The sequence below is a fragment of the Semicossyphus pulcher genome, unplaced genomic scaffold (genome assembly GCF_022749685.1).
Source record: "Semicossyphus pulcher isolate SPU_LCO1_2020_fin unplaced genomic scaffold, fSemPul1.0.p SCAF_6, whole genome shotgun sequence".
Classification (NCBI taxonomy): domain Eukaryota; kingdom Metazoa; phylum Chordata; class Actinopteri; order Labriformes; family Labridae; genus Semicossyphus; species Semicossyphus pulcher.
This window is the reverse complement of record NW_027211737.1, coordinates 2,625,438-2,652,566: the sequence shown is the minus strand read 5'-3', so window position 1 is coordinate 2,652,566 and position 27,129 is coordinate 2,625,438. Positions and strand designations below refer to the sequence as shown.

At 40.9% G+C, this 27,129-nt stretch overlaps 1 protein-coding gene across 1 annotated transcript; it reads right to left on the bottom strand.

The window, feature by feature from the left end:
• Positions 1-1,763: 1,763 nt before the first annotated feature.
• Positions 1,764-26,654, bottom strand: htra4 (HtrA serine peptidase 4). Its single transcript, XM_069682360.1, has 9 exons — positions 26,231-26,654; positions 11,825-11,924; positions 11,534-11,738; positions 10,408-10,602; positions 10,261-10,293; positions 9,618-9,732; positions 9,450-9,507; positions 7,251-7,346; positions 1,764-2,083 (listed from the first exon to the last, which is right to left on the bottom strand). The coding sequence occupies exons 1-9, from the start codon at positions 26,652-26,654 to the stop codon at positions 1,918-1,920; spliced, it is 1,392 nt and encodes a 463-aa protein (XP_069538461.1). The 3' UTR covers positions 1,764-1,917.
• Positions 26,655-27,129: the final 475 nt, after the last annotated feature.

Here is a 27,129-nt window from a genome sequence, read left to right as displayed (position 1 = left end):
CTCCTACTTCACCGATAAGATGTCATGGACTGGAGCAGGGTAGAATGTTTGCTTCTCCAGTCTGCATGTCGGATCATCTTTGGACGAGACACTGAAGCCCAAATTGCACCTGAAGCTGCGCATTTAATGTGTGTGTTTATTTGTGTGTGAGGGGTATGGATGGAGTGTAGTGCAAAGCAATGTAAGTGGTCAGATGACTAAAGAGGCATTATAGATTGCACAATGTGATGCTGAACAGTCACAGCCCTCTGACATCATCAGTCGCTCCTGTGCATCTTCAAAATGGCTTTGCGTGATACCAAGTTTTCCAAACTGATATCAGTACAGCTGAACACAATCATTAAGTACTTTTAGTGATGAAAATTCAATCTTTAGATTGTATTACCTACCTGGAGCTCTAGCTATCATGAGGTAAACATGCAGTTAAGGATTTTGTTCAATTATACTAATATAAGTGTGTAAAACAACAAAGCAGAAGGGGATCTTTCACAGTAGTAAAAAGAGCACTATGACGTCAGATGGCTGTGATTGGTTTATTGCACGTGGGTCCAGAAAAACACAGTGGGACATTGATACAGGAGCATGTCCTGGGTGGCAAAAACACATGCCAATAAAAGTGTCTATTCACCATTTCCTATCATTCTCCTGATAGTTACAGAAAAAAATAACTGTACTACAATGGCCAGCAACCTCATAAATCAGCATGTAACTAATTGTTTGATGGGAAAGGGTGGTAATTAAATGTTTTCTCTATGTTTCTTTAAGTTTCACATAAAAAAAGTGCAAGACTGGGGATTATTTGATCCTCCTGTAACAACAATACTGTGTGTGTATCCAAACCCTGATAACTTATTCCTCATTCCAATAGAACTCCATTGACATTAATCTTTGTTTAATACTATAAACATACTAATTGTATAATGTGAACTCATCCTGCTGCCCCAAACACACACTAATCCACCACCTTATTTACTCCTGGTTAAACAAAACTTGATAAAAACTACAGTACACAACTGTTTCAGAAAACAACTAAAACACATTTATTACAGAATTAGTAGCTGTTTGTAAAGATTTAAATATTTAGTGGAAACAAAAGCATTTGCTCATACACAGGATAAGAAAGCCTTCATAGACAGGCGAAGGGCCAATTTATGCTTGAACAGAATTATCATACTGCATATTCGTGTCATCAGACAATGTGGAAAATCAAAAGCATTTATGCCTGTTCTGGTACATACAGTACAGGAAAATGCCCTCAGCAGGAATAAATGAGTGGTTCTGCTGCTGTAAGTTGCTACAGAGGCCGATATTTCAGAGATGGATTTCTCTTACGTGGGAAAATAATACCGTAGCAGTCTGATAAACTGAGTAACAAACAGTAAGTGATGTTTATGCACCCCAGGAGTTATTTTGTGAAAATACTTCCACTTAATTTCTTCAGTGTATGCACCTGTTTTTTCCCACAGTCATTATCCTTCATTTCCATCTAACTGCTTAAAAAAATAGAGTGTATGGGTATTTAAATTATTCTAGGCATGTCATGTCAAGTTACTGTAGCTTGTGAACATTGGGGTATTTTTACTGCCATGGCTTGTTGCCTCAGTCAGCCAGAACGTGACGTGTCTTGTTGCTTCAGGTGTAAAAATATGTTTATTTACCTTTGATGGTTCCTTCTTCTGTGGAACCATGTTGAATTTTTCAGTAATAACAGAAAGGCTCCCTCGCATTTACATTCTGAGGAACTGACTAAATGTGGTGTTTAATTCCTTGATTGTTGAAGATCACATTTTTGTACCCATCAGTAGATTGGTCTTGTAACCACAGAATACACCAAGTCATGCAGGGCACATCCTTAAAAACTGTTATACCAGTGGAACGGTACATTAAAGTACATTTTTTTTCAATGTCTGAATGGTATTAGTCAATCTCTTGAGGAATGATAGTTAGTGTAACATCCTTGTCCTTTCGTCTCACCAGCACTGACAGTGCGGTGCCACTGTGGATGGCGTCGCTCACTTCCTGTGTGGTGTGAACCATCTGGCCATTGATTCCAATGATGACGTCATGATCCAGCATGCCAGCACTGCAGAGATGGATACAACATCACACATCACTGCTTTTCAAAATTCCATTCTCCTTCAGAATAATAATTTTCTTTTAATATACCTGACCATGCATTTAAATTAATATCATTAAAAGAATGAACGTTTTCATCACTAACTTGACCTCAGAGCCCTGCACTTGCCAAACTGACGCAAGAGTGGTACCTTGATCAGAATTTTAGGAATGTTAGGGCCACAAGACAAACAACCAAAAAATACTTGAAACAGTTTGATAATTGACTTTTTGAGGCAGACAAGTTTATTCACTGTGTTCACGAGAGAGAATCGACACTAGAAAAGATAATCACTTTCTTTATCTCTTAAATACTTCAATGCATACCTCATACAGGTTAAGACAAGCTAAATGTTTGTAATGTTGGTATTCTGTGTTCCTATGTATATATGCAATTCAAAGCTATTGATGCATTTCTTTCAAATGAATATGGTCGCTGATATTTTCAAGGCCATGTACGTACAGATGTAGAGGCAACACTGTGCCTTTGGTTCACTTGCAATAGTTCTTGGCTCGTGTTGGACACAGGATGCTCACTCTGGCTGGCTGTTTCTTACAGAGAAGTAAACATCAGCTGTGCATCAAGCATTTTTCTGGAATTACCAAAATCAAAAGACACACAGGACTGTGCAAAAGTTTTGGGCAGGTGTGAAAAAATGCTGTAAACTAAGAATGCTTTCAAAAATGGAAGTGTTCATAGTTTATTTCCCTCAATGAACAAAATGCAGTGAATGAACAGAAGAGAAATCTAAATCAAATCAATATTTGGTGTGACCACCCTTTGCCTTCAAAACAGCATCAATTCTTCTTGGTACACTTGCACACAGTTTTTGAAGGAACTCGGCTGGTAGGTTGTTCCAAACATCTTGGAGAACTAACCACAGATCTTCTGTGGATGTAGGCTTCCTCAGATCCTTCTGTCTCTTCATGTAATCCCAGACAGACTCCATGATGTTGAGATCAGGGCTCTGTGGGGGCCATACCATCACTTCCAGGACTTCTTGTTCTTCTTTACGCTGAAGATAGTTCTTAATGACATTGGCTGTATGTTTGGGGTCGTTGTCCTGCTGCAGAATACATTTGGGGCCAATCATACGCCTCCCTGATGGTATTGCATGATGGATAAATATCTGCCTGTGTCTCTCAGCATTGAGGACACCATTAATCCTGACCAAATCTCTGACTCCATTTGCAGAAAGGCAGCCCCAAATTTGCAAGGAACCTCCACCATGCTTCACTGTTGCCTGCAGACACTCATTATCGTACCACTCTCCAGCCCTTCGGCGAACAAACTGCCTTCTGCTACAGCCAGATATTTCACATTCTGACTCATCAGTCCAGAGCACCTGCTGCCATTTCTCTGCAGCCCAGTTCCTATGTTTTCGTGCGTAGTTGAGTTGCTTGGCCTTGTTTCCATGTCGGAGGCTTTTTGGCTGCAGCTGTTCCATGAAGACCATTTCTGGCCAGACTTCTCCGGACAGTAGATGGGTGTACCTGGGTCCCACTGGTTTCTGCCAGTTCTGAGCTGATGGCACTGCTGGACATCTTCTGATTTGGAAAGGAAATAAGCTTGATGTGTTTTTCATCTGCTGCACAAAGTTTCCTTGGCCGACCACTGCGTCTACGATCCTCAACGTTGCCTGTTTCTTTGTGCTTCTTCCAAAGAGCTTGAACAGCACATCTTGAAACCCCAGTGTGCTTTAAAATCTTTGTGTGGGAGAGACCTTGCTGATGCAGTATAACTACCTTGTGTCTTGTTGCTGTGCTCAGTCTTGCCATGGTGTCTGACCTGTGACATGAAACTGTCTTCCACAGCCTCACCTTGGTAGCAGAGTTTGGCTGTTCCTCACCCAGTTTTAAGCCTCCTACAGCTGTTTCTGTTTCACTTAATGACTGTGTTTCAACCTACATGTGAAATTGATGATTATTAGCACCTGTTTGGTATAATTGGTTGATCTTACACAAGACTATGATCCTACTAAATCCCTGACTTTGTGCAGGTGTACCTGTAAGAATTGATGCTGGTTTGAAAGCAAAGCGTAGTAACACCAAATATTGATTTGATTTAGATTTTTCTCTTGTTTGCTCACTGATCATTTTGTAAATTGATCAAAAATAAACTATTATTATTGATATTTTTGAAAGCATTTGTAGTTTACAGCATTTTTTCACACCTGCCTAAAACTTGTGCACAGTCCTGTACTTTTCCACACTGCAGAGGAACCCGGTAAACCAAGCCCAACCCAGGTGGGTAGATCTCACCCCCTCAGGAAAACAGCATTGACCTTTAGACAAGCCTGTTCCTGTCAGGTTCCTTTCTCTTCAAGAGACACACTGAGTGCGATGGGGTCATGCTTTATAATGCACTGTACTGCTTGACATTTACATTTGAGGCATTTACTCCTGCTGATGATCCAATGCAGACTGATACTGACAATACACCCAAGACTCTAAGGCAAGATTAAAGATTGCATTCTCATTTTACCAAACAATAGTGAGGGGTGCCAGGAGAAGTGTAGCAGATAATTCAGCATTGTCACAGTAAACGGTCAGATTCTGCTGTACTGGTTGCATGTTAGACTACTGCTTATTGCTGTTCAAAGATTCAGGCTTCAATATCCCAGGAGGAGGCGTTAAACTTTTAATGTCTAAAGAGTCAGAGAGAGAGATCCTGTCTTCACCAAGAGAAAGATGTCAAAGCTTTGCCTGTGGGAAGCACAAGTATAATGAGCAACTGGACCACAATTCAATCTGCTGCCTTGAGAACTGCGGGGATGCTGTTATTCCACGCCTCGAAAAATAGTCAGAGGCATCCAAATGCCAGTTCACAGCACTGCTGTTGCATTTTGTAAAACCTAGTGTCTAAATAAGCTCTTACTGAGCATCATATTGATGAGCTCCAGGTAAAGCTCCTTGATAAAAGGACAACTCACTGGTGTGTTGTCTAACTTAAAAACCGACACCAATGGGAAAAAACACATTTAATCTTTAAACAAGCAACATATTTTATGCAAGAGCAAACATTTCAGGGTAAAACATATTAATATGACATTTTCATTTGTCAGTCAGTGTTTGTCACTGTTACTTTAAAAGCTTATAGGGTTTCTGATATGTTTTGGAGTAAATAAAAGATTTATTCTAAAGTAGCCATTCTAAGGTTGGAAAGTCTAGGAATATTTACAACCCAGACAGCCGGAATCAGGTGGGAAACCTGATGATATTAAACTTGCACTTGCACAAATGTTATGATAATAATGGATCAAATGAGTCTTGTGTTCCGTATGAAGCCGTTTCGTGATGAACCCACTCTGAATTATCCACCCAACTTTGCACTTCCCCTCAGTTTGTCATTATTCTTTTGGCGCATTGTAGCTAATTTGGAATAGTATTACAGACCAAAATATTCATTTCTAGTCACAGCACACAGCTGTTTCAGCTTAAGGAAAATTACTGCTTTGCGTTCTTCTGCTAGAATTATCTACTTTTTTTAAAGTTGTATGAGGAATTTTGTGTTGGCTGATGTTTTTTAGGTGTATGACAAGAGACAACTTGCAAATATTTCAAAGAATACATCACCTAAAAAAAGAAAATAGCATCATAACTCGGCCCACATAGGAGGGGCGGCACCACAATGTTCAGGAGGGACATGTCAATCTTCCTCTACAGAGCATGTGACTGTCAGTGGACCTTTCTTGCTTCAGCAAAACGTTCAAGTTGAAGTCTAAATGAGCATTCAAGAGATAGCAGGTCCTCATGAATGAGATAATAGTAATGGTCAGAAAATGTTTTTCAGGAAATTATGATGCAGTTGGCCTTTGACCTTTTAGGGTAGAAAATGTCTTACTTCATGATTTTATCCTACTTGATTAATGAGTTATTCATGAAGATGAATATGAAGATATTCTGCCAAGGCGCTCTGAGAGTATGGTTTTCAAAAGAATATGATTGACAGATTTATGGGTGGATGGATACCCCCAAAACAGAATGCCTCCAGACACAGCTGTGGCCTGTGCAGAGGCATTAAAAACAGTAACTAAACCACTGTTCTCTACTGCCCAGCACACAAAGGTACACTAATAAAGTTAGTAATTATCTGGTGAACAAGGTGGCCAAATTGCATTATAACGCACATAAAGTTTGACATTAAATCTGGCTTTACCTGCCAAATGCTTCAATGCCTCCAAAAAATTGTTAACTTGTCTATATGCTGTTTGGGCTGTTTTAGCTGCAGCCTTAAAACATAAACAAGGAGTTAAAAAATGGGAAATGCTCCACAAAGCTGAAGGGCAGAGTCTAAATTCTCTGTTGGTTTTTCACTGTAAAAACCACACCGGACGAGAAAGTGCTGCGAAGCGCCGCGTGACGAAAATCGCGTGCGAGCCAGAGCACTTCCGTTCACACCAGACGCGCATTTCTCCGTGCCGGTCGACAAGCGCCTCTACTCCTCAGCTGTCACTCACATTTGGAGCTGTTTTTTCATCATGCTCTCTCTCTCTTGCTCTCTCTCTCTGTTTGCGTGTGTGTTTTGACACCCCGCCCCCACCCCCTATAGCCAGCCCACTTTGTGTCTTTCTCTTTCTTTCATCTCTCTCGCGCTCTGTTTAGATACTGACAAATATATAAAAGCACACAAATATAACATTGCATTTGTCAATCGCGGTGTTTTATTTTGAAAATTGTTTTAATTTTGAAAATTGACCGGATTCTCTCATTGTTTCATGTGTGACTTCCTGCCAGGATTGACGCGATCGCTTGCGGCTCGCGCAAAAAATAGACCAGATGCCGAAACGGTCGCTGCAGGGCGCGAGCCGCCCGCGGAGGTGCGCACCGCGGCACGTCTGGTATGAACGACACAATCGGTTAACATGGGCGCCGAAAGGAAACTGGCTCCGCTGGCTATTCGCGGCGCTTCCGCGACCGGTGTGTCCCCGGCGTTAGAAACATTTTTTAAACTGTTAATATAAAAATATTTGTGCAGCCTTGAAGGCTGTTTTGTAAATCAATTTTACTTCCATCATATAGTAGTGGATAATGAATAGTGGATCTGATGAATAAAAAAGGTCAAATATCTTCCAATTGGTGATGGGACTGCGGACCACATGGTAGAAGAGATTGTACTGTAGCTGGACTCTTACCTGGATGCAGCTGTTCCAGGTATGACCTCATAAATGTAAACCCCTGAGCTCACATCAGGAAATTCTCCATCACGTGCCTTGAGATCTCGTTTCAAACTGGTGAATGTGAGACAAAGATGGATTAGAGTAACTTAAAAACAGTATATTCCAGTTAAGACAAAATTCTGTTCAGAAAGGCACACACCAATCTGAATCCCTGCATGGATGCTCTTATTCCACACATCAGAAAATATCTGGAGAACCCCAAACTGTTGTTGGATATTGTATACCTTGTGTCTAAAGGAGCTCTTTCTCTGATTCATACTGTTAAGCTGGAGATAATGTTTTCTACTTAAAAAAATCAAAAAGTGTGGTGTCTTTAGTTAGGAACCATACTAATAGTGAAAAAAGACGTCACAAGCCAATTAAAAATGATTCTGCAAAGTGTGATATAGATTTATACTTATGATTGCTATTTTTGAAGGATGGGAGTGCAATTTAAGTGAATAAGGATGTATGCATAAACACATTTTGCATGATAATAATGGTCAAATAACCATCACCCTCACAAAGCACAAACTTTGGAAGGCTGAATGGTTTGTAACTTTCAATTAAATATTTAAAGGAGTTTATCAGATCATTAGCATATTATATGCAACATTCTTCTAAACTATTGCATTATATCATATATATTGCAAGCATCACATTATATAGGCTACAGTGAAACAATAAAGAGTGGGATAGTGTCAGAGTTCAAATGTATTTCTCATTTCTGTTACAGGTTCCACTATTGTATAATATAGATGTATTTTTACAGATATTTTGTGAATTATTAAAATTTGCATTTGTTTCTTTTTGTTATGTGCAATAGCATGGTAATAATTGATATTGATAAATAGAATTAGATATGATTTGATTAAAGATTTTGTTTGTATTCTGGTAAATGGTAAATGGTAAATGGACTGTACTTATATAGCGCTTTTCTAGTCTTTGCGACCACTCAAAGCTGCTTTTACACTACATATCACATTCACCCGTTCACACACACATTCATACACAGAGGCTGCTACGTAAAGTGCCCAACTGTCAATCAGTTATCACATTCATACCCGTTGGCTATGCCATCTAGAGCAATTTGGGGTTCAGGAAACTTCGACGTGTAGCCTGAGGGAGCTGAGATAGAACCTACAACCTTCTGGTTAAAAGACGACCGACTCTACCACTGAGCCACAGCCGCCCCATCCCTACAATCCACTCTAAGTAACAGATTACACTTATGAGGGCAGAGATTGGTCTGTCCACAATTTGATCCAGACTGAAATATCACAACTGTACATGATTAAAGACATTGCCTCTAATAAAGAAAGTTGAATTGATATTAGATGCGCGTCCATTACATTTTTTGAAACACATTTGTGTCCTCCTCAGGCTAAATTGTAGTTCTTCAGGTGTCAAGTGCTAATAGGCAACTGTTTGTATTCCCACAAACTAGACTATGATGGTTAACAAAGTAAACACTGTACCTGCTTAACATCGTCATGTTAGTATTGTCCATTTTTGTGCCATAGAGGTTTTTCAGTCAGGAGTGCAGGAGACCGATGTTTGTGTCCTGTGTAAAAGTTCCGTGTTGACTTAATGTTTTCACCATCATTTTTCCTTTAACTATCCAAGTAGTTTTACCGCCTATTCCTCGGCAAAGTAGGACCATTTCACAATTTTAACCACATACTTGTTTCCATTTAGGAAAAAATATGGTTTGGGCTGGAATATTACGACAACACTGACAGTTGGGTTTCTACTGGGAAGCGACCAGTGGCCTCCAGGATAAACTTCTTTGTTTCACTAATTGGCTTTCCTAGCCAACAAAAGCACAGTAGCCAATCACAGCTCAGTAGGACAGAGCTCGGCTGTTATCTATTCGGAATGAATAAGGCGCCTTGCTGCACATTTGTCCCAGTGGCTAGTCACAGTACTGATCACAAAAAAAAAATCCCCTGCAGCCAAAAACAAAGTCAGTTGTGACTCTTATTTTTATAAGGTTTCTTTGTTATTTTAAAAAATTATTAAGTTGCTTTGACTGCTTGCAAGTGATTTCCATTGAAGTTTTTGGGTTGCATTTCTGAGTCCCATATCCAGTTTTTATAATACCGAATACCATTTGAGGTTTTCATAAAATAATTTGTGGCATTTTAGAAAATATTTCTTCTGATGTCTACTTACGATGATGAAAGCTGCAGCATCCGGACACCTATGTATTTCTTTTTTTGAGTTGTATTTCCTAGAGGCAAATGAATGAATAAAATAGTTATTTAAATGAATGAATGAAATCTTTTACTTATTTCGGGAGATTGTCCAACATCTGCAATACCAACATTAGATCCTGCTCACCGCTGACTTGTCTGTTGAAGGATTCAGCGAGGAACTGTCGTATTCTGTCTGCAGGGATGGCAAACGAGATTCCTGCTGCCACTTTCAGAGTATTAATGCCTATTACATCTCCATCCTGTTAAACAAAGAATGAAAGGAAAGCCATGAGTAAGTGGTCTCAAGTATTTAATAATAATAATTAATAATTCAATAATTAATTGCATGACCATAAAATAGGTCCTATTAAATGTTCTATTTAACCAACAACAAAAGCAGCCTTGGTTATTGTAAACCATTATTTGTCCTTTCTGATTTATTAAGTGTACTGTTGGCATGACAACAGTTCTCCTTTAGAAAGAACTCATTTTATTGGGGAGGGAGGTGGCGTCAGCAACCTTGATAACATCTTGTGATTTTATACAGTAATAATTGCAATGGCCTCCATAATCAGGACTTGCCACTGTGAGGGAGTCTTAATCTTGAATCTGAGGGAGCGGACTGGAGACTTTGGGTATTAAATAAAACTAAATCCTGACCTTATTCCCAGCTGTCATAAATAAAACAAGAGAGATAGCCAACATAGCAGAAAGCTGAATCAATATGAAAATGATGTGCTATGATCTCTTTTCATGCCAGGAAATTATAATATTATAAATCCTCTCACCAAGTTGACAAGCGGTCCACCGGAGTTTCCGTACTGTAAATCAACAGAGCAACAACAACATTTTCATTGCTATTAAACAACAAAGCTGTCCACATAGATCAAATGGAATTATTGAAAATAAGAGGAAATTGTTGTGGTCTAACTGACATTAATGATGGCATCGGTTTGGATGTAGTCCATGTCCGAGTCCTTGAAGCCCAGTTCCAGGCCATTGCGCTGGGCAGTGCTGATAATGCCGGTGGTGACGGTGTTCTGCAGGGAGAAAGGGCTTCCCACAGCAACCACAAACTCACCAGGGCGCAGGTCTGAGGACTGGCCCAGACGAAGCACAGGCAGGGGACTCTGCATCGGGTGACAAAAAAGACAGATGCCAATAAAGAAGGATCAAAATCTGTTTAATGAATGGAACGAACACATGCTTGGGGGAAAAATGTCATTTTTTCATTTAAGATTGATTTGAGGATTAAGTTGAAATGCTGAGATGTTATAGAATACAGTTAAATATTTCAAATGCAAAAAATCGACTTTAAAGCCTGAAAAAACAAGTTGAAATTAGTCTTTAGTTTTTTCAAGCACCAATCTATGTGATTACAATCTATATAATTTTAACATGGGATTTGTTAAGCATGAATGGAACGACCCAAAGCCTCAGCATGTCTTCGCCTGTGTCTTTTTCTAGGCTGCAGCAATTTATAACTGGGGTGGGTTGTAATGCTCAGCTGGATTTATAGCTGCATCTCCCAGGGCATGGAGCCTTATGAGAAATGTGCCTTTTAGGCAAGCTTTAGAGGGATTTATAGCATGGTAAAGCTGTCCCCACTCCCTGGTTGTTATAAGACGGACTCCTTCACCTACAGAGCAGCCAACTACAGTAATTCTTCAGGTGATATTAAGGAATTTTTGTATTCAGATCAGTATGAAAAATGTTAATCATGTGCTTCATGCTAAGTATGCACTGACAGAAATGGAGTCCCCCACCTCACACACACACACACACACACACACACACACACACACACACAGATAAAAAAAAAAGCTAAGGCTTTGGATTAACAAGGCATGACCAAATACCCCTCAGAGAAAGTCAGAAGACAAATTCACTATGTTAAGGAAAAGAGTCTACTTTGGTAGGACAAAGCCTTGTTGACCTCCATGGAATATCAGCCCCACAGTGTATGTAGCCATTGATGACAAGCTCCCAGACCAGAAGAAAACACAGGACAGAATTTAGTCTAAGGCACTTGGGGAGTTGAGGGGAAACAAAGCCACTCACCTCTGGTTCAATTTTGATGAGTGCAATGTCTGTTTTCTGGTCCACGTCCTTGACTTTAGCATCGTACTGCAAGCCGCTTTTCAGCTCTACTTTTATCCGCTGCTTGTTGTTGAGAACGTGAGCATTTGTGACAATCCATCCATCCTCTGACACTATGAACCCAGAGCCACTAGACACAGAGACCTCCTCACTGGAAAACAGCACTCTGAGGAGAGAAAAAATCAAATCATCTTGTATGTTTGAAAATGTGAGGTGAGACTTCCAATTTTTTTTTGCTTCAGTTAGTTTTACCTTTGAAAAAGCTCCAGATGCACCACAGCTGGGACGATCTTGTCTACCACATCTGCGATGAAGTTGAATTTGTAGCGCATACTTCCTGGATGTTGCACTCCTGAGGACACAGGATCATAGATAACAGGTTAGGCCAGTCAGCTTCTGTGAAATGTGATTTACCTGTAAAATTTGAAAAATAAATAAAAACTTTTTTTTTGGCCATCCGTGGATGTTAGTATAAAGCGATTGATCTGTATGCCCACCACTTGATCAGACAAAAGTATCTCATTCACTCTTTGATGGATTGCCTTTCATAGCCTTAGCCTCCTTGTCACTTTGGTGAGTCCCTGTTTTGTTTTTCTCTATTGCCACCAGGTATTTGAAGTTTAAGCAATATCACATGAAAGGGAGTAATGTTGGACAACAACATCACAACCTTAAGTGTGATATTGCTTTCATACAAGAAGGGGCATACAGTAGTAAAAAGTAATAAGTAACAGCAGATTATAGTTTTCTGTTTGTTCACTCATACACTTGGCTCCACCAACACAAATAGTTCCACGGCTTGATTGGAACTGGACTGATGGCCAGCAACCCAAATATTTCTCTAAACTCTTGCCTACTTTGGGTGAGTCTACACGGCAGAGCAGCTACTTTGTCAAGTCAAGTCAAATTTATTTGTATACCACATTTGAAACAACATAAGCTAACCAAAGTGCTTTATGATTCTGAATATAACACACAACAACATACATAAACACATACATACACACATACGTATATATACCCATACATACAAAATACTCATGAATAATATAAACAATTTCAAACATCTTCAAACGCTTTACGTAGTTTCAAAGGCCAAGGAAAAAAGGTGGGCTTAGAGCTGAGCTTTGAATTAATTTATTGAGTCTGAACTTTTGATATGAGGAGGCGATGAGTTCCACAGATTGGGGCCGACAACTGAGAAGGCGCAGTCAGCCCGTCGTGTACCTGTTAAAAATCTGGCAGCAGCGTTTTGCACATACTAGGAATGGCCTCACTTTGGCTAGGGCTCTCAGCTGGAGGAAGCAGGCTCTCACCACAGTGTTTATTTGTTTGTCGAATTTAAAGGAAGAATCAAAAATCAGCCCACGGTTTTATACATGCTGACAGTAGACCACGTTTGTGACAGATCTGGCTGGTGTAATCAGATGGGCCGAACAGAACTACCTCAGTAGTTCATCGTTAAGTTTCATGAAGTTTTGGGCCATCCAGTCTTTAATGTCCTGGAAGCAGTCAAGCAGCGGTTAGAGAGACCGAGGGCTATGGCATTTTAGTGGGAGGTATATTTGGGTATCGTCGGTGAAACAGTGGCAGGAGATGCCATGCTTCTTTATGAGGGGACCCAGTAGAAGCATGTAGAGAGAAAACAGAAGAGGTGCCAATACTGAGCCCTGGGGAACCCCACAGGTGAGGGGGCCCGATGAGGACAGGACATTTCTTCAGGTCACATTAAAGGTTCTATTTTCTAGATATGAATTGAGCAGATTTAGTGCTTTTCCCTGGAACCCGACCAAGTCCTTGAGCCTGGCGATAAGCAGGCTGTGATCAACAATGTCAAGCGCGGCGCTAAGGCTAAGGCGCTAAAAACAGGTCATTAAGAACTTTTGAAAGAGCCGATTCACTGCTGTTTTCAAGTTATTTTTGCTTAAAAATGGGGAAATTTGTTGGTGAACAACCTTTTCCAGAATTTTAGATAAAAAGAAGTAGCTGTACCACAGTGTGTTTTAAAGACCAAGGAAAACAACCCATAGAGAGGCAACAATTTATGAGGGGCCAACAATATCAAATGCCTCTTTAAGTAGGTGTGAGGGAATGGAGTCAGATGGGCATGTTGTGGGCTACAGATGGTTGACTATGTCGCAGAGAGAGGGAAGACACACTGGGTCAAACTTGTTTAAGACAGGCGCGGCTGAAGGAGGGTCATGAGGCACCAGAGGAGAAGGTATGATTTCCTTCCGTATATCTTTTAATTAACTGGACCGTCTGCATTTGTGTTGTAGATGTGTAGCATCTACAGGCGGTTCTGGGTGTTGGTCTCTCTGCCAGGACATCCGTGAGGCATAGAGGTCTAAAGCTTCTGGTCTAGACGTATGATGATTGCAAGCTAAGACCCAATTTGAACATTAGAGTTCAAACAATACGGATCAGGAACTTAATTCATTAAATTCTGGGTTTAAAACTGCATAAAATGCGTAAAAAGTCGGTTCACTTTTTCCAGTCATAGACTGCGCCGACGCGTGCACGTTGTATTATTAACATTCATCTATATCTTTCCAACCAGTGACATAAGAGTCTGTTTGCAGATGCTTAGGGGGCCTGTGTGATTCCAAGGTACCAGCTTGATTAATCAAGATAGAGACCTCCTGTTGTAGTGTGAACAGTATTCAGAACACGTGGCTGAGGCGGAGTAATACACATTAAAAGTCTCAGTGATGTTGTTCTCTGTATCAGCACTCCTGGAATGCCTCTTTTCCAATCCGGTTCAGGTATCCAGCAGCCAAGGTCAAGAGAGAGGGAGGTCAGGGGCCACTGCCCTCAACTAAGGCTGCGGGGACTGTACTGCTCAGTCCGCGACCGCAGCGAGATGAGCCGTCTGCTGCAGCTGCTCCCTGTCCTGCCTGGGTGTGGTGGAGAGCGTGGTTGACATTGTTCATGATGGCTTGCAGCTTACTCCGTGTGCGTGTCGCCACCAACGTCCCCAGTGAATCCAGACTCTTACGAAGCACTGAGACAGCCTTTTTAACCAGCTTGTCCAGCCGCCTGGAGTCTTCTCTGTCAGGTTACCTCCCCAGCAGACTGCAGCATAAAAATGGACACTTGCCACCACTGACTGATAGACATCAAAGGACCTGAGCTGACGTCAGCATGCTAATACACTGGACATTACAATGTTAACATGCAGATGTTTAGCAGATAGCGTTTCCCTTGTTGTTGATCTGACAATCCTATAAGGCATTGCTAAAAGTATTTTTTTCACATTGCTTGCAAACATTATTATTTCCTGTTGACAGTCATTGCCTCTCACTGAGGTTTTACAGTCTCCATGACCTGTAGTTTTCTTCAGTTTTAAACATACACTGTTCCTCAGCTCCCCACCACTTCCTCCTTGTTATTCGTTGTTTCTGTCTTCAGTAGCCCTTAAGTTTTGTTTGTCTGTTTAGACTGACCACCTGCTATTTCTGCTATTTATAGACTTTATATAAAAGTTCATGTCGCCACCGTGATTTCCCCAATTGCTTAGTTGACTGCTGTTTTAAAGCTCTGAGTTTTGTATTTGTGCTCTTGCCATGTTAGTGTTTTTAAACCAGAAGTGACCATACTTGGACATGAGTGTGGACATGCATCACTCCTGTTTGAACCACCAAAGTAATATATTAAGTTATAATTCGGCTCATTTTCTGGTAGACATACGTGCAGTCATGCTTTTTTGCAGCCATTATTCCACCTACCTACTTCCGCATTATCTTCACTTTAAAACTAATAAGCTATGACCAATTCTTAAACACAGTCAATGGTGTTTAATCTCAAAGAGCAGCTTCTGTGAAATGATAGAAAAGCTCATGATAAACGTTGTTCTATTTCTCTAAATGCTAGAAAAGGTGCTTAAGTAAGTAAGAAGAAGAAGAAGACATACTTTATTAATCCCTGAGGAGAAACTCTATTCTCTGTTTTTACAAACATGCTACACACACATTGGCCAGAAATACAGACATGCACAAACATCAACCAATGGACATGCACTAATGGAGAGATGTCAGAGTGAGGGGGCTGCACATGGACATGCGCCCAGAGCAGTTGGAGGATTCGGTGCCTTGCTCATGGACACCTCAACAGTGCCCAGGAAAGGAACTAGCACCTATCCAGCTACAAGCCCCAATTCCACGCTTGTTCCACACTGGGACTTGAGCCGGCCAACCTTACGGTTCCCAAGCCAAGTCCCTGCAGGCTGAGCTACCATCTACTTCCCAATGCTAAGCTGCATTTTCAGAGCACGCTACTCTCACTATGTGTTGTTTCTGAGACAAGCAGTGATAAATCATTCTGGCCTTATTTTCTCTGACATCTTTAAATAACCGAAAACACAATCAAACCTGATGCCTTGCCACCACTTAAGTTACACAGTTCAATACGTATTTGCTGAATAAAAGGTGTTAAAGGTTTTAGTGGCTACAAGTGGAAATGGAAGGGCAAACCTCTACAGTGAAGCGTAAACGTGCTGTGAACACCACATTCTGACTGATGAGACAGGCTTTCACAAATAAACTTGTCTCTGCAGGAATAGTTTTATTTGCAAATGACATTGTGTCTTTTGCCAGGAGCTACTCTGGCAGAAGACCAACTATTTTTCTTGTCAGAAAGCTTTACTAACAAATCAACAGTATGCCAGATCCTGCAGCCCTCACTATCATTTCAATTAGACTGAGTAGCTATGCCAGCTTGATTGTAGATGATCCATCAGTTGAATAGAATCTATACTTGACATGCCACCTAATGTGCTACAGAGTCTCCAATTGTCAAAAGCGTCAAATATGCATATAGGAGGCAAAGCAGATCACAAACTAGATTAAACATTTTAATCACAATGTGTATTATTCATGGAATGTATATAATAAGTAGATGTAGCCGCCATGACATCATTCATTGGTTTTTGAACTTAGTTTGGCATGTTGCCCATCAAGCTTTTTTTTTTTTATCCAGGTGTTACATTAGCACAAAGATAGATATGGGTACTAATAATTAAACAAACTCAAATTAGGATAACATTGATAATAATAAGTATGTAAAAATATATGTGAAATGTAAAATTGAATGACATACAAACGATACATCTATACATCACTTTACAACTTTCATATTGTGGTGGATGCTTACCATCAAGCAGGCAGAGGAGCTGTGGACATGCCAACATTTTGACTTGCCTGTTTCCAGTTCACCATGGGTTACTGAGAGGCAGTGAAAGGTGATGAAATGCGCTGACAGGCCTCTGCAAGTCACTTTGTCCTTATTTACCTTCTCTAAACGTGTATGGTATACATGGGTTTAGGGTTTTGACAACTTAAATATTCTTGTATGTAAGAGGATCTTTTTCCAAATGTACTTTCATTAAGAGGTAAAACATTTAATTTGTGATGCTGACATTGTTTGATACGTGTGTCAGTGGATTTAGTTATTAGAGTTCACATGTTATCATTATGCATTATGCTGGAACCCCATTTAAAGAACCGAAAGCAATCCATCTATTTTATATACTGCCTATCGTGTTTAATAATCCCAGTTGACCTAACGAGCATGTTTTTGGACTGTGGGAGGAAGCCTGGGTACCCGGAGTGAGCCAACACATGCACAGGGAGAACATGCAAACTCCAAACTTCGTCCAAAACGGGACTCAAACTAGGAACCTTCTTGCTGTGTGGCAACAACGCTAACCACTGCACCACCCCAGAAAGCAGTAATCAAGCTAAAATATATATACATAGGGGGGAATTTCCAAAGGATTGCAAGGTTTTTGCGACAGCTAAACCTGTGCAAATGACACAAAAAGACTCCGTCTCATTCTCGAAGCACACGCAGAGGGTTAAGTGCACCCCAAAGTGTGTCTCAACAGCGTCTCTGTGCTCCGGTGGCGTTTGAGCGTATTTAAATGAGTCATTAAGCAAACATTCAGGGCAAATTTGGCCTCTTTCTATGCACATGGGCCTCCTAGCTAAAAACACCTCATTCACAAACGCCCGTGCTAACAGCACCGAGCAGCTGGTGGTAACTGCTGCACAGTAATATAAGGGTTGTCACATACATAGTTTCAACTGATCAAAACAAGTTCACCTTTAGTGTGATCAAAAAGTGTATTTGTTTGTTAATATATTCTGTTAATAATATATTATATAATATATGATTTTGTCATGCTGCTAGTGCTTGCCATATTGTAGTAGCAGGAACAAGTCGACTTGCAATGTGGCACAAATCATGATGCTCATGAGCATCCCACCCACAAGACTCATGGCGACAAACAGGGTAAATGTATTGATCTTCTCTTTCACAGCTCTACACAATCATTTTCACTTGAAAGAGAAGGGTGGATTTCTACATAAAACCCTTCCTTACAATAGATTGCCTTTCTCATTTAATTTATGTCACATATTAGCCAAAAATAATGATCACAGATTCTCCCTTCAGTCACACGACTACCATGAGTGTTAACCAGGCTGTATTAAAATAAAGAACCTCCTATATGATGATGCACATATAATGTCACAATGGGCAAAGGTCGATACCACAGAGTAGCAGAAGGACAATAAGAGGGGTTCCACTTGTACGTATGTTACAAAAACAAAAAAAGAGCTGTTGTACATTTGAAAAATAGATTCAACTGAAATTACATAACATTACGGTTTTGACTAATCATCAATAAAATAGTCATGGCTATTACATAACAAGAATAATGTTTGGTTTGTGTCAGGAAAATAGATAACCACATGCCAGGTTTATTCAGTTTCACCTCCGCCACTGATTAATCTCAGGCTGCCAACAACCTGTAAGACATCCACTTTCTCAAGAAGTTCCTGAGAAAAGACTTGTCAACACAAGTAGGCAGCTGGCTGCACCTGAACCTGCTCAAAGTCTTGCAGCAGAAGCAGACGTACAGTCTCTTCAAGTCCAAGGCACTGAGGTCAGGAGAGACGCAATGACATCGCCCCAAATACGAACTGATTACATCTTTAAGCACAACCCAAGTTACAGATTTCCATGTTAGTTTCCAGTTGTCATCAGTTCTTCAAGGCAGTCCCTCAAGTCCCTCAAACAGTAATGCACATTAAAACAGCCACTGAATGATATTTCATTAGTTTAATATTTAAAATATGATTAAAATGAGGTTCAGCCATGAGCCTGTTGATGTTCTGGTGTTTTATTTTTAACTGCTTCCATGCATGTTTTTTTCTCCCGCTGGATTGCTCCTAAATTAATATAAATTCTAGCTTCCGGTCGTGATTAAGTATTAAATAAATAGACCAGTTCCAACTTGCGCATTAACTCGAGCAGCAGTTTCTTCCCACGCCGCTTCTCTCTCTTTTGCAGCTGCAGCCGTGTTACTTTATTTTTCTAAAAACATGCTCGTATTCGCTGAACGTCCGCGTGAAGATTTCGAGCTCCACTGGTGTGACGTAGGAGGACCTCTTTTTGTGTACTGTTGCCATGGTGAATGGTGGTATCAGGGCTCCATTAATGCTGGCTTTTTAACTCTGGCTGGACCTACTCAGAGTTGATTGAACTAACTCAGATCAGCTGTCCTGAAACCAAAAAGCCAGCGAATTTTAACTCAGAGTAAGTCAAACCACAGTCCGGGGTTAGACTGAGGGTTTGTCGAACTTCCTTTCTGAAACGGACCCCAGCTCGACTCAGACTGCAACAAGTTTTGATATCAGTCTTCCCGATTGTATCATAATTATAGTTGCTAATGCTAATAATAGACCTGTGGACTTCAACTGTTACAATTACTATTATCAGCCTTTTATCATGACTATGCTGTTCTTGCTCATTTTTACACATTTGTACCACTATTCTTGGCATTGGAACCTTAAGTATGAATTATCTATTGTTGTTGTTGTTGTTGTTGTTGCTCTCTTTGCCTGTCTCTATCCTGCATCTCCTTCTATCCCATTTTCGGCGCATCCAGTCGAGGCAGATGGCTGTTCAACATGAGTCTGGTTCTGCTCGAGGTTTCTGCCTGTTAAAAGGAAGTTTTTCTGCCAATGTGCCGAATGTTGTAAAGTGCTACTCATGGTGATTCATGTTGGTCCTCTCTCTAAATAACATAACAAAGATTGATTGATTGATTGATTGATTGATTGATTGATTGATTGATTGATTTATTGATTGATTGATTGATTGGAACCAAGCGGCAACCTCCCGTGTTGAAAAATGAAGCTAATGCGAAAGTGCAAAAAACTGCAGTTCCACAAGCAGCCACTTGAGGCTCCAGAAAACAAGAGATAACATTAGAGCAGGTGGGAAAATAGTGGAGCGGCTAAGAGCTGATTTTAGGCAGAATCGTGCATTTGGTGATACAAGCATGAAAATTGGCATGAGCAGTCTCCATGGGTCACTTGACAAGAAAATTGTCCCAGCCACTTGAAATTTCAAGTTGGCAGCCATTTTTCAAGATGGCTGCCACCTTGGTCGAACAATTAAGTGATGTCATCATTCAGTTGGTGATACACACATGAAAATTGGCATGAGCAGTGTACTTGGGTCACTTGACCAGAAACTGCTCACAGCCAATTGAGATTTCAAGATGGCATTGTTTGAGATTGCCACCAGGATCTTTAAATAATATATTTCCTCATGTTAATTTGAGTTCCTAAAAAGGCCAAAAGTGTTTTTTTGACTGTGTTTTGTCTAACTCTTGTCAAAATGTGATTCACTATTAGAACTGAAGTCACACTGATGTGGCGATGGGGAGCCGAGCCATAGGTCTACACCAGAAAACACAGGTGGCCAAGGGGGAGTAACCCTGGCAAAAAGAATACACACATAGGGTCTAGCAGGGGCAACTACACAGACATGTGCAAGTGACTCCATATCTGAAGCAATTACACCTTCCAGTACATGCCTTGGTACAGCCGCATTTGGTCAACTCCCAACAACTCTCTGCAATAGGTGGAAGAGGAGTCCAAAGGATTTTCCACTCCTCATCTTGTTTCATACATCCCCAGTCGGATGGGCTTGGCATTTCCGGTTGTTGCTTTAATGCCTGTCCCCACACGTATCCAGCCTCATAAAATGCACGTTTGGCATGCTCCTTGAGTGCTACTTGAGTTGGTGAGATCAGGTCATATGGTCTTTGTTTTCTGGCAAAGAGATCAAGCCTCGCCTCATTCACAGTTGTGACATCGCTGGATCTGTCATACATTAGCACAACAAATCTCTCCAAAGCTTGCAGGTCGCTGTCATCCACTGCAGAGGGGCATTCACTGAGTTTTGCAAATGTGTTTGAGACCTCATCACACATGTCCCATGTTTTCTGAACGAGTTTTTCCTTTGTGTCTTGCTGACAAATACAACATCTGTCCCAGTTGGTTTTCTGAACTGTTATGATAACCTCTGCCATGTCTGCAGCAAATGTATAGGCAAAGGCCGAGGGTTCATCCTTTTACCACCTTTTACCAAGCACATTCTTGTATGGGATACAACTAGGTTCATGCTTTCGCCCTACACCTAGTCCGATCGTTCATCCAATGCCATTTAAATCCCGTGCGATCTGTACACCATCCGGTTACTTAAAAATCTGTTAACCTTAGCTCGGCCCTCCCGCACTGGCAAAACCTGTCAATTCAGGTGCGGCTATCTAACTGATTTGGGGTAAATAAGATAACATTTGGGATACTAACTTTCAATTAGCTGACATTGAACCCCACTCTGAGTTTAACAGCAGTGATATATCACCAGTGTGCCCTGGAAGTGCAGATATTCACTCTAGTCTAAATTACCTGTAATCACCAAATCTACACAAGTGTATTTTTATGCATCAGTGTTAGAGGTCATAAAATGACTCTAAATCCTCTTTACTGAAAAAAACAATATTTATATGAGATAATTGACCTTTTGAAGATCCATTAGGCGGCTCACGCCAGTTTCCATGCTTGTATTAGCCTAAATGCTCCAATAAGGTGGCAGCCATCTTGAAATCTCAATTGGCTGTGAGCATTTTCTGGTCAAGTGACTCATGGAGACTGCCCATGCCAATTGTCATGCCTATATCACCAACCAAACAATAACATCACTTAATTGTTCGACCAAGGTGGCGGCCATCTTGAAAAATGGCCGCCAACTTGAAATTCCAAGTGGCTAGGACAATTTTCTTGTCAAGTGACCCATGGAGACTGCTCATGCCAATTTTCATGCTTGTATCACCAAATGCACGATTATGTGACTTATCTGCTCCACTAAAATGGCCATTCTCACAGCCGAAATAAACATGTTTACAGCCTGGTACAAAACATGGTTTTGTTATAAATAGCTATTTTTACTATTCAACATAACTGCACAGGCTTACATTTTTTTTATTACTAACCTTTTAATTATATTAAGCCTTAAATTATAGGGGCAAGTCACTTGAGTTACAAGACACACAGTCAGTCATCAGTGACTGTGTGTCTGATCAGTGACTGCTACTTCTTCAGTCTGATTAATCAACGACTGCTGTCAGTCACCACCACATAAAGAATCTCCTCTGTGGGAAACACAAAGTTAAACTCACAAGCTAACTGATCAGCCACAGACAGACTGTGGCACAAACAGCTTTGTTAACTTGGCGTTTGCCATCCCCTCCTCTCTAGCTCCACCTTCTCATCTAAATATGGTAAATGTTAAATGGACTGTATTTATATAGCGCTTTTCTAGTCTTGTGACACACTGCTTTTTACACTACATGTCGTATTCACCCATTCACACACTCATTCACACACTGATGGCACAGGCTGCTACGTAAAGTGCCCAACTGTCAATCACTAATCATTCACACACCTATGCCTATGCCACAAGGAGCACTTTGGGGTTCAGTTTCTTGCCCAAGGACACTTCGACATGTAGACTGAGGGAGCTGGGGATCGAACAGCCAACCTTTAGATTGAAGGACGACTGATTCTACCTCTGACCCACATGTTGCCACTCAAAGAATGTAACAGAAGGTGTATCTACATCATTTATCTGCGAGCGTTTTCATCCTGGCTTGTATAGAAGAGAAGTAAGAGCTCTAATAAATTTTTCTATTCTCTATGGTAGGGTGACTACGATAACAAAGTGCACATGATAAAGATGAAAAGCACAAGATGGAAATATGTACAGAAGCACAGAAGCGTGATGTTGGGATTCCCTCAGGAGAATTAAACACCATCGTTGGAGAATTTGTGACTGCAGTTTGTCTTGTTTCTCTTCTAAGCATGAACATGCAGAGCATTGGAGGCTCACTATATCAAGCTCTGAGGGAAGGCTTTTTTTGGATATCCTTGCTATCCAATGGACAAGTCTCCAGAATAGCTGTGGCAGCTTTGGCTTAGTGGTAAAATCGGTTGTCTCTCAATCGGAAGGTTGCAGGTTCTGTCCCTAACCACTACAGTCACATGTCGAAGTGTATTTGGGCAAGACACTGAACCCCGAATTGCTCCCAAAGGCAATGCCCTCCTATGAATGTCCATAGATCCTGATTGGAGATCGGCTCTTAGGCTCTCATTGTCAACTATACAAATAAAATTTGATTGAGTGCGAATGTGACATGTATTTTAAAAGCGCTTTGAGTGGTCGTAAGACTTGAAAAGCTCTTTATAAGTACAGCCCATTTAGCATATAAGGATCTCCAGTGAAATCAAAGAGCATGATGTAGAGTGGGATTTTTAAGGTTCCACACAGTGGGGAAATAGGAAATCCGACCACATTGTAAAATGTATTTGGGAATGTTTGCTGAGCACAGTGACAGATGTTACCGCAGTCTGTTAGGTCACAGAAGAGCCTACCAGTATAGCTTCGGTTTAACAGGGAACCTCACCAATGTAGTAATGTGCTGACATAATATTTAAGGACTCATGGGAAAAAGATTTTTTAAAAAGAATAAACAAAACTGATGCAGCAGAGGTGGATATTTCCTGAGTTTTAGTCTTTGGTATTAGTCAACTTAAAATAACACTGGATCCTACACTTCCCACAATGCAACACAAAAGCCTCTTTTTTGGCTTCAAATGTCCCAAATTCTGGACCCAAAACCAAATTTACCTGGAAAACTAGTTTTGACATCTCATTTATCTTGATGGTCGGGTCTGTGTCTGCCTCAGATATCATTGACCCGACCTGTTCATGTCCAAGAGGAGAGAGAGCAGAGATCCAGACCGTGTCGGGTCAATAAAATGGTGGAAAAATGTGGTCATTAAAAATGCCTCTGAAAATGCTGTTCTACTGCTTAAACTGTTCTCGTGTTGGATCAAACATACTGATATCTTTTTGTAGACAATGTCTGATCATGTTTTATTGAATTCATTTAATTTTCATTAAATTCTATTTTCACTTATTTTCTTGTGATGATGCCGACACTGCAGACCCACTGCATCAGGGGCAGATCCAGAGGGGTGGCATGGGCCCCCCTTGAAGTCGATTGGCCACCCCAGGTGCCACCCCAAAATCGTAAACTATAGCCCCTTTTAAATTGCCAGTTCAAGGTGGGATTATTACGCCTCTGTTACGTTCCCTCTTCTATGTAGAACGCACGGAGGCGTAATGGTGGGGCGAAGTTGTTCTGCCTCTGTGCCGGTATCGAAGGTAGTAACAGAGGTGAAACGGCGTCTGTATAAACAGCGAAGCCGGCAGGGCGGAACAGCGACGTGTGTGTGTGTATCTGTCGGCCAGTCTCATCTGTAAAAGTACCTCCTCTGTGTTCTCTGGTTCATAAAAGTATCCTCTAGTGTCCATCATGAAGAGTAAGCAAGAGCCCACATGGATCAATCGGCATTAGTTTTGCATAATCCTCTTCAGAAAAATGATTGGTGCAGGCATACAACTGTCTCAGTATTGCTCCTGGAGTGTTGATGTTTACATTTAGGGCAGCTAGCCCCTGCTATCTAACATTATTGTAACTCAACAGCATAAAACACTTCATGGCAAGAAGGAAAACAATGTCCTCTGGTCCCCACCATGAACAGCACTTTGTCGCATCCATTATATTGTATTTTCTTTTATTTGTTGTCTCTTACAAACCTCTGACACCATACGCTGCAGGCGTAGTAACACAAATCTGTTGCGGTCCACACAACCCCACTTCAAACAAACCCAACTATTCCTTTAAAGAATGAAGCTTAGAAGATTTATATGTTGCTACTCTTTTGTGTTACTTTTCTAAGTTAAAATATATACACATGAATATCATATCTTTTAGATACTTTAATAGTAGTCAAAGTAGATATGATTAGTGCAGAAAGAAAGGGTAAATAGATGCTATTGATTCGTGTGTGTGGTTGGGACACACGCTTCATGCCACCCCAGCTTAAGTCAGTGCCCCAGTTGGGCCACCTCAGTCGAAGAAGTCTGGATCCGTCCCTGGACTGCATGCGAACTGACTGGCCCAAAAAAATTTAACTTCATCATTGTATATGGCAGGCAGCTGAACTGTTGCAAACAGCATCCTGGATACTTGACAAAAGCAAACAGACGGAACAGGTGACACTATGATGACCTCTCTCTATATTTATTATTTTAGGCACTGCTGCTCAACATTTCTTTCAACTTTCTTGGACTCATGTAATCTTATCCTAAATCGGACATCAAGTAGGGTACACAGCACTATTGTGCTGCTCTCATGATCTTTGTTGATCATGTCATAACTATACATTACTGGCTGTAACACAATCTTTTTCTGAATGTTTGACATTTAGGAATCATGGTTGGGGTTATTTCCAGGGACCCGTGTTGTATGAAGATCCTGTATTTAAAGCAATAGTTCCATACGTCTGGTTAAACTATTCCTTTAATTAAAAGATGCAATACCACAATGAACAAATACTGTATTAAACTTTATGAACTTTATAAAAAATAAAACAAATAAATGAATTCAGAAGGGTCTTTAGTTTAAAAGAATATCAATGGCTAAATGTCATACTGTAAATAATAACATTCTCAGTTATAATTTTATTCAAACACACATTGCAAGTGCTTCTCATACTGGATAAAATACACACATAAATGAGACATAGAAAAATATTCAAGCACATGAGAGAAATAAACTAAAGGCAAAAAGAGAGTATTTCAAAAAGTCTAACCTGCACAGATGCGTTTTCAGCAGCAGTTTGAAACAACCCACAGATTCAGCGGATCAGATGGAATGGGAAAGGCTTTTCTTATACAACTTGCATATTGCATTTTTTGTTTATTTGTTTACACACACACACACACACACACACACACACACACACACACATATAAAGACCTACGTAACATGGTTAGTTGGTTGCAAAAACAAGGCCTACGAATATTAAGCCTACGTCTAAAACTTTTTTCTTTATTCCAACGGCAGCTTATCGCGATAACTTTCTGATGTAGCCTGGTCGTTCCTATTTTTGTAAAGCGCTCTGGTGCTGGAGTGAAGTTTTTGGTTTATATGACATTTTTTGACCATTATAATGGATACTATCTGTTTTAGTAGATGCAAAGTTAAAATGGGCTACCTAGCCTTTTCATAAATATGAATAATGATACGATCAAATTAATATTAATCAACAAGCTAATAGCATACTATAAACATGTATTGGTTGTTGTTGATTACAACTTCAATAACCTTTGTCAGGTCAAGATATTAAAATGTTTAAACCAAAGAAAGAAAGAAAGAAAAGTCACACCACTCACCTGAATCACACGCACCCCTATGGATCAAGATGACCGAGGGGGTCTCACCGAGCTCGGCTCGCCGGTTCTCAGCTCTCAGGCGGCAGATGCTGGGGTAAGTCCTGCCGTCGCTGCCGCACACCGAGCCGGAGGAGGCGCACACACAGGAGCCATGGAGCCCACCGAGCTTCCCCGGGACATAGTCACACCTCAGTCCGTCACCACAGGAAAGGCCTCTATCGCCCCGCGCTCCGCATACATCCCCCTCCCCGGCTGCACACACCACGCAGCAGCCGCATGCGTCTTTCACCTGCCCGTAGAAACAGGCCTGCGGAGCGCCAGCGCAGTTAGAGGCATCGCACACCTGCGGGCAAGTTTGTCTTTTTCTCAGCAGACCAGCATGGACTGCGGAGGTGAGGAGGGTGAAGAAAGCCACACACTGCATCGTAACAACGATTCACAACTGTCTTCCTTTAGACAGTAGGGGGGACTATGATGTACCGATGCCTGTGTCCTTACTAATAAACGTCATGCTGGGCTCCACCACCTCGCTGAGACAATCTCCGTACTGCTGTTAACATCGCCTACAGGTCTGGCTCAGGGCCAGCAGACCTTTTTATCTTCTAGTCGCTGCATGTTGATCCCGCTTTCCCCCTTTTGCTCCTGTATGATGTGTTCTTATGTAACCTTTATGGAATGCAGTCTCATAAAATACCCCTCATGCACACCAAATTGCAAGTTATGATGAATGGTTTACTCTTTAGTCTGTGATTAAGAACTAGTTTAAAACTGCCTTTTAACCCTGAGCTGCGCCTCAGGGCTGACAGTCTTATTCTCAGATTATAATTGACATTTATGTCTTGGTGCATATGATGTTTTACTGACGGAATTATTTTAAACTTTAAAAACAAAACGGTTAA

Bases quoted from the DNA above. Each gene is read 5' to 3' on its own strand.
- htra4 (XM_069682360.1), bottom strand. From the start codon at position 26,654: ATGCAGTGTGTGGCTTTCTTCACCCTCCTCACCTCCGCAGTCCATGCT. The intron at 11,925-26,230 runs GTGAGTGGTGTG...CTGTGTCCTCAG, and splicing joins TAGGGGTGCGTGTGATTCAG to GAGTGCAACATCCAGGAAGT. The intron at 2,084-7,250 runs GTAAGAGTCCAG...CCATCTCTGCAG, and splicing joins CCTGGAACAGCTGCATCCAG to TGCTGGCATGCTGGATCATG.